At 56.4% G+C, this 7,859-nt stretch overlaps 1 protein-coding gene and 1 pseudogene across 1 annotated transcript; both read left to right on the forward strand.

Annotated features, from left to right (window-relative positions):
- The first annotated feature begins 954 nt into the window (after positions 1 to 954).
- LOC135316970 (voltage-dependent L-type calcium channel subunit alpha-1S-like) lies at positions 955 to 4,404 on the forward strand. Its single transcript, XM_064472451.1, has 5 exons — positions 955 to 1,524; positions 2,093 to 2,226; positions 2,808 to 2,960; positions 3,250 to 3,455; positions 4,297 to 4,404. The coding sequence occupies exons 1-5, from the start codon at positions 959 to 961 to the stop codon at positions 4,402 to 4,404; spliced, it is 1,167 nt and encodes a 388-aa protein (XP_064328521.1). The 5' UTR covers positions 955 to 958.
- Positions 4,405 to 4,604: 200 nt separating this feature from the next.
- On the forward strand, positions 4,605 to 7,605 carry LOC135316878 (voltage-dependent L-type calcium channel subunit alpha-1S-like; annotated as a pseudogene).
- The last annotated feature ends 254 nt before the right edge of the window (positions 7,606 to 7,859 follow it).

The following is a 7,859-nucleotide window of genomic DNA, read 5'->3' on the forward strand; positions in this document are numbered from 1 at the left end:
GTATGTCCCTTGGAAATGTATGCATGGTCTTAATTTTTAGGTAGACAGAAAACATCCCTTTACCAGGGTTGAACCCACAAGCCAAAACCCCAGATGAGAAGTTTTGTTTAAACCCCCAAATAGAGGGAAAGTACCTGCACTGAAGACAATGAGAAGCTAATGCTTTGACCCTAGGGTTTTTTTGAGTTTTCCCAAAAACCTCATGGACACCAGCACATAAAATAGCTCTGCCATGAGTTACTTAATGAGAGAATGAAGTCTCCTGCGGCATAGGAGGGGAAAGAGCCACCATCTGCCCCGTAGCTGGGAAGAGGGATTTCTGGCAAGGCTACTTTGAGACTTTTTTTTTTTTTTTTTTTTTACTTCAGCTATCTAAAACATGCCTTTTGAGCTGGTTTATACATTCACAAAAAGACAAAAGTTAAAGCATCCATTTATTGCATAAACATAAAAGCAGCCACTGCATAGCGAGGAGCAGAATAAAGCACGTGAAGAAGCTGTGGTGGTTTGGCCGCCAGCTCAGCCCCACGCAGTGACTCACTCACTCCCCACCGGTGGGATGGGGGAGAGAATCAGAAGGGTAACGCTCGTGGGCCGAGATAAGAACAGGTTAATAATTAAAATGAAAACAACAACAAAAACGCAATGGAAAGGAAAACAACGAGACGCGTGAAACGTCGGGATGGGGGGGAAAGAACCACCAAAACAAACCACATGCAACACCACACCTCCCCGAGCTGCAACTGCCCCCTTAATATACTGGTCATGGTGTCACATGGTATGGAATGAACATGCCATTGGCCAGTCGGGGTCAGCTGCCCCGGGCGTGGCCCCGCTGACACACCCACGTGTGTCTCTGGGTTCGGCCCCAGCTGCCAACCCATCTGTGATCTCCCACGCGCATCGGGCAGCGCTGAGGCTACCCTGGGCAGGAAGGGGTGGCATGCTGAGCCGCCACATGCCACCCTCTGGCCCGCGGCGTGATCCCCTGCGTCCCTTCAATGGCACGCTGCCAGGACCACATCCCCGGGCTACGGGAACCTGCTCTTACAAACTACACCAGCAAAGCCACCACTCACTTCCCAACCCAGCGCCCAAAAGTGCCTGGCCCAGGGCACTGCACATCTCTGGCTCTCCTCCCTGCTGCCCCACCCTCCCATACTCCCATAGCCTTCCTCCCGCAGGCAGCACTGATGCCTCCTCCTCATCCTCTCCAGCTGAGGCTTGCTGGGTTTGTCCTGGAGACACCACACAGCCAGAGGGTTGGCAGCAGGGGCCGACCCAGAGACACACGGGGGGGCAGCCGTGCATGGTGGTGATGCCAAGGGAGGTGACAGTCTGCTCTAACGGAGCATCCTCTCCTGCTTGCCTTTCCAATCCCCAGGAGAAGATCGAATACGCCTTCCTGATCTTCTTTGCCATTGAGGCAATGCTCAAGATAATTGCCTACGGGTTTCTTTTCCACACGGATGCCTATCTCCGAAACGGCTGGAACGTGCTCGACTTCTCCATCGTGTCCCTGGGGTAATGCAAGGATGGGAAGCTGCTGGTGCCCAGCTTGTGCCAAGGCCTGGTCCACAGCCTATCAGCTACACTGATTTTTCTAGTGACTGCAGTGGGTTTGGGGGCAACCTGCGGTCTCAGTTCATGCCCTGCTCCCACGGGCCCCTTTCTCATGCCCTGATATCCCCGGGGATCCTCCCTCACTCCTGTTTCTTCCTGTCTGACTCCTTAACGCCTTTCAGGTCTCCTTGCCCTGGAGAACGGGAGTGCCATGGAGTCATCTGGGGTTTGGGACACGGGGAGAGGGTCCACTGGGCACGAGGGGTGGGAGGGCCCCCGGCTGGTCAGCAGTGAGTGCGCAGAGGGGTGCCCAGCCACGAGTGCGCCCAGGAGTTGGACTTAGCAAGAGCTGTTCCCTGGGTCAGGCTGAGCGTGGCTGGCAGAGTCCTGTCCCTCTCTTCCCTGCCTGCAGAGCACTGAGTCCTTAGCACAGGTTTCTTGGTCTCCATCCTCACGCCCTTCTCTTTCTCCCTGTCCTTCCTTCTGCTTCTCCCCCTTTCTTCCCTGCTCTGTGCCCCGGCTCTTTCAGGCTTATCACCATGACCTTGGAGCAGGTCAATGCGAAGCAGGGAGGGACTTCAGGGGGAAAAGGCGGCTTTGACGTGAAGGCCCTGCGAGCGTTTCGTGTGCTGAGACCCCTGCGCCTGGTGTCCGGAGTGCCGAGTGGGTGCTGGGCACCCTGCCACCGTGAAGAGTTGGCGGGTGGATTGAACCCCTGTGCCTGGCCAGGGTGGGGGGCCATGGGGCAGGTTTCTTGGTGCTGCTGGGTCAAGCCCAGCCACAGGGTGGGCGTGGAGGAGCCACAGGTTCTTGCTCATCCCCACAGCTTGCAACTGTCAGCACTGGGGATCTGCAGGTCAGCGCAAATGTAGCTCCCTGCGTGGGTCAGTGTCAGCACCTGTGGGTGGCCAGGGTGAAAGGGGCTGGGACCTCGCTCTGGTTTCTCAGGGCAGGGATCTCCTTCTCCCAGAGCTCAGGATGAGGGCACCAGAACAAATGGAGGGGCGTGAAGCAGCCTCCAGCACTGCCTGGTGCGTGGCTCTGCTGGGGCCTTCCACATGCTCTATGGTGGGTAGAGAAAGGAACTTTTGCTTCAGCGATTTCATTCCCAACCAACCTGTGCCCCTCTTCCCTTGGCACGGGGCATTTCAGAGGCTGCTTGTCAGAGGGGCTGACAGGAACGCAAGGTGCACCCAAAGCTGTTTATGAAGTGGTTGACCTCCTCTCCCTTCTCCTCGGTGCAGGCCTTCAGGTCGTCCTGAACTCCATCATCAAGGCCATGGTGCCCCTGCTCCACATCGCCCTGCTGGTCCTCTTCATGATCATCATCTATGCCATAGTTGGGCAAGAGCTCTTCAAGGGCAAGATGCACAAGACCTGCTACTATCTCGGGACAGGTGGGGCTGTGGCGGGGGGGTGATACGGCAGAGATGGCTCTGTGTGGCTGCTGTGGGGACCACAGAGGTTCTGCGGGTGGCAGAATGTCTGGTCTTGCCAGCGTCAGGCCTGGGAGCGTGGCAGGCCTGGAGGATGTTTGGTACAGCACACAGCTTGGTGATGTACGTGGTGTGAGGAGGTGGTGAAAGGAAAAGCCCCTTTTGGAAAGCTGCTGCAGGAGGCTGGGAAGTGCTGGAACCTGCCCTACTTGGCCTGACCTGCTGCTCACACCACGGCTTTCCCCCTCAGATGTGATTGCCACGGTGGCGTCAGAGAAGCCAGCCCCATGCACCAGCTCTGGCCACGGGCGACACTGCACCATCAATGGCACTGAATGCCGAAGCGGCTGGCCGGGGCCCAACGACGGCATTACTCACTTCGACAACTTCGGCTTTGCCATGCTGACTGTCTATCAGTGCATCACCATGGAGGGCTGGACCGAAGTCCTCTACTGGGTAGGCTCCAGCAGCTTCGGCTTGGTGCCCAGCTCGCAGAGGTCACTGCTGGTCCTGCCTCAGAGAATCATAAAATGATAGAATCATTAAGGTTGGAAAAGACCTCTGAGATCATCTAGTCCAACCCCAAACCCAACACCCCCAGGCCTCCTAAACCATGTCCCCAAGCGTCACTTCTACACGTTTTTTTGAACCCCCCCAGGGACGGTGACTCCCCCACCTCTCTGGGCAGCCTGTGCCCATGCCTGACCGCTCTTGCAGTGAAGACTTTTTCCCTCATAGCCAATCTGAACCCCTCTAAAGAGCGAGGAATTCCCTCCAGGACACAGGTCCCCATAGCAGGGCCAGGCCTCCCAGCCGGTGAAAGACATCCTGCCCCCACCAAGCTTCATGCGGTGATGCACATCCCATGGTGCACCAGGCACCTCTTCTGCATCTTTGCAGGCACTGCTCAAGCTGTCCTTGCTCTCCAGGTAGACAGGAGGGTGCTCCAGCTCCCACCTTTGTGAAGGGGTACAGGCCGAGCACAACAACGGCTGGCTGGTGGGTGCTTCGGCAAAACCCCGTGTTTTGCAGTCCTTGGGAGACTGTCTTGCTGAGGCTTAGGCATGGGGCTGATGTTTATATCTGCCCCCAAAATGCTTGGGTCTCGCTTTACCTCCACAAAAACCTGATGCAAAGTCATAAGGCGGCAGAGCTCAGAGTCAGGTTTAGCTGCTACCATCCCAAGCACTCATTTTGGGGGGGGGCAAAGCTCCCAGAGGCTGTTGAGGGAGCCCTAAGGGGAGACAGACAGCAGACACTGTGTTCAGGATGCTTCATCTGCCTCTCTCCTTGCCAGGTGAATGATGCCATTGGGAATGAATGGCCCTGGATCTACTTTGTCAGCCTTATCTTGCTTGGCTCCTTCTTCGTCCTCAACCTGGTGCTGGGGGTGCTCAGTGGGTAAGTGCCACGCCGTCCTTTCTCTTTGCCGGCAGATCAGGGAGCGTTATCAGAGCGTGGACATTGGCTGGCTTTAATTATACAAGAAGGAGGCCTGGAAAAGTTTCTGTTCCTTTTCCTCTGCTGTTCCTCTCCCCTGCTTTTGCATGCTTAGAAACCCTGAGCCTTGAACACACTGGAGCGTTTCATGTCACCCAAATCTCATCTGGCTCTGGTGCTTCTGTCCCCAGATTCTTGGATACTTTGACATTGGTTTCACCTCTGTCTTCACAGTTGAAATAATCTTGAAGGTGAGTCCCTCTGCCCCGTGGTCCTGGCTGTGTGCGTGACCCAGCACATGGGTATAGACTGGTCTGGCCATGGGCATTCATGCTCTTTCAGCACAAGCTTGAGGTCCCAGTGAGGCGAACGTGCTGGCTGATCCTCGCGTCCCCAGAGTTCATGCAGTCTAGGTGGTGCATCACCTGCCCCAGCGGCCACGTGTCCCCTCCAGTGAGGTCAGGCAGCCAAGTCAGCTGTGCTGTGGCACAGGGACAGATGGGCCATGGCACCAGCATTTCAGTTCTGACATGCCCTTAACAAAAACTTTGAGAAAGAGGAAGCAATGGAAGTCTGTGGAGTAAAACAGTAATTCAAGCAGCTGCTGCATGTTGCTCCCACTCCAAGGCTCTTTACTCTTCTCCTCTTTATGACCTCTGAATGACTGGGAAGTGTTTTGTCTCCGGCCAGTACGGTATAGAGGATTCAGCTTCCTGCCTGGCCGCAGAGGCAGAGGCCTGAGCAGGATAGGGCGCCCAGGCCATGGAGCTGTGAGAAGCCCCTCATGCCTTGTCCGCCCCAGGGCTGTGGAGGGACCATGTCCCCAAGCCCTGCCTGGCCTCTCTCCTAACTCCTTCTGCTCCCCAGATGACAGCCTATGGTGCTTTCCTGCACAAAGGCTCCTTCTGCAGGAACTCTTTCAATATCCTCGATTTACTGGTGGTCGCTGTCTCCCTCATCTCCATGGGAATCGAGTAAGCACCTCCACACTTCGCAGGGTGGGCACTGGCCTGTTTAGCCTGGCAGGGCAGCTGGGGTGCTGCAGCTCTCTGTGCTGGATAGAGCAGGAGCAGCCAGCCCACGGGCTGGACATTAGCCCATGTGTTAGTGTCCATGAGGTCATGCTTAGGGGGACAGGGCACGGACAACTGGGAGGCAGGGAGGCAAACTTCTTGAGTGTCAAAAGGGAAGATCTGGGTAGGAATTCAACTTGGAGCTGCTTTCTCCAGCTGCCTGTGTCCCTTGGCCTTATGTGGGGTGGTGGCTTAGTGATTTACGCGTGTCTCTGCCATCCCTTGCGCCTCACCCCCTGGTCCCGGCCTGGCCTCCATGGCTGCTTGGTGGGGCTGTGCCAGGCTGGCCTGGGCAGGGGAACCGCCCCATCGCAGCTCTACCTTCCTCCTCAGGTCCAGTGCCATCTCAGTGGTGAAGATTCTCCGGGTGCTGAGGGTACTGAGGCCTCTGCGAGCCATTAACAGGGCAAAGGGGCTGAAGGTAAGAGGGAGCCTGAGGCTGGGGTCCTCGGTCCGTGGGAGTCCTCATGAGAGGTTATGTGGCATGAATCATGCCCTGTGGGGTTTGCGGTGCCAGGAAACCAATTCCCACTCCCCATCCGTGGAAGGGGTCCGCCCCATCCCACTGCTCGCAGCAGGCTTCCGCTCTTCCTGGGGCCCATCTGTGCGGTGATAGGGTGTGGGACACGCAGCAGGGGCTTGCAGCAGGCACGCTCATGTGTGCACTATCATCGACCTCTGCAGCACGTGGTCCAGTGCGTGTTCGTGGCCATCAAGACTATCGGTAACATTGTGGTCGTCACAACGTTGCTGCAGTTCATGTTTGCCTGCATCGGGGTCCAGCTCTTCAAGGTGAGACGTGTCTAAGGAGGGCAGGAGAGATGTTCTGCTCAGGTGTATCCTAGACATAGCCCTTGGGGATGGTGTCTCCCAGTGTTGAGGTCAGCACAGGCTGTACTATCTGTGCTCCGCAAGAAGACCTGCCTGCACTAGACCTCCTGGCAGAAGACCCTGCAGTGGGAGGAGGGCAGGAAACACCCAGGATACTGTCAGGTCCAGACAGCACATGTAAGGGGTCTGGCTGCCTCAGCCCACTTAGTGCCTCAGTTTCCCCTTTTGAAGGCAGCAAGTGCTTCTGACTTCCCCTGCGCTTTGGATGCAGACTGTTTCCTTTTTTCACAGCACCGCTCTTGCTCTCGGGGCCTTGGCTGTTCCAAGGCAGAGCTGGCTCTGGCTGAGCTCAGCTTTGTTCTAATAATTGAGCTTAAATTCCCGGCTGGCATGGGGAGAGCTTTCAGGACACCCTGCAGGCTGAGCAGACTTGTCAGCATACCTTAATTTTTAGTTAATTCTAGGGTTACCGCTTTCTTCCCTATTTTCCAAATAGTTGGCTCCCAGATAGGATGAACTAGGTAGGTCTCAGCTCAGGGCTCTGGAAGATTTGTTCCCAACACTAGGCAACATTTACTTGTCTCAGCCTGGGATTGACCCCAAGGTCTGCCATGGCTCCTGCAACACCCTGTGAACTGGGTTGCATTGGCATGCAAAGCAGGGAAGCCAGCGGTGGTGAGAGGCAGGGGCCAGAGTTAGCACAGAGGCAGCGTAGGGACTGACTGTGGGCTGTGAAAAAGTCAGAACTCCCCAGGGCTTCTCAAGTCACAGCAAAATCGTAGCCTCTTCTGATCTCTGTTAAATGCAGGGCAAGTTCTGTAGATGCACAGATCCATCCAAGGTGACGGAGAAGGAGTGCAGGTAAGAGCTGTCTGCAGCTCAGCCCCAGCAGAGCAGGGGCCAGGGATGGGAGGGGGCCATTTGTGTTCCTGCATGGGGATGCTGCATCCAGAAAGTGGAGCCGAGGCCTCATGCTGTTCTCCCTCACCAAATCAGAAACAAGCACAGGGCAATCTCCCACTCCCAGGGACCAAGGAGCCCTGGGCCAGTGCGGCAGCGGGTGGGCTGACGGTGGCCCTGCCTGGTGACCACTGCATCGCTTCTGCCGCAGGGGTTATTTCATCAGCTACGTGGACGGGGACCCCACACAGATTTAGCTAGAGAAGCGTGTCTGGTTGCACAGCAACTTCCACTTCGACAGCGTCTTCTCAGCCATGATGTGGCTTTTCACTGTCTCCACCTTCGAGGGCTGGCCAGAGTGAGTCTGGTGGAGCACGGGGCCTGCTGAGGGACTGGTCTGTGCTGGGAGCAGGTCACTGCCACAGGCCTTTACCACGGTAAAGAAGGAAGAGCCGCCCAGGCTGAAAGCAGGGCTAGCCATCCTGGCAGTGGCTGTGGAGCTGACAAGGTCGTCAGCAGCCTTCTCCCACTTTTGTTGGATTTGGGATGTCCCAGGCAGAACCAGCAGGGGCAAGGAAACAAACAGTCCTTGTTAACCAGATGTACCGCTGGGCGC

This window comes from Phalacrocorax carbo, chromosome 23 (assembly GCF_963921805.1).
Source record: "Phalacrocorax carbo chromosome 23, bPhaCar2.1, whole genome shotgun sequence".
NCBI lineage: Eukaryota > Metazoa > Chordata > Aves > Suliformes > Phalacrocoracidae > Phalacrocorax > Phalacrocorax carbo.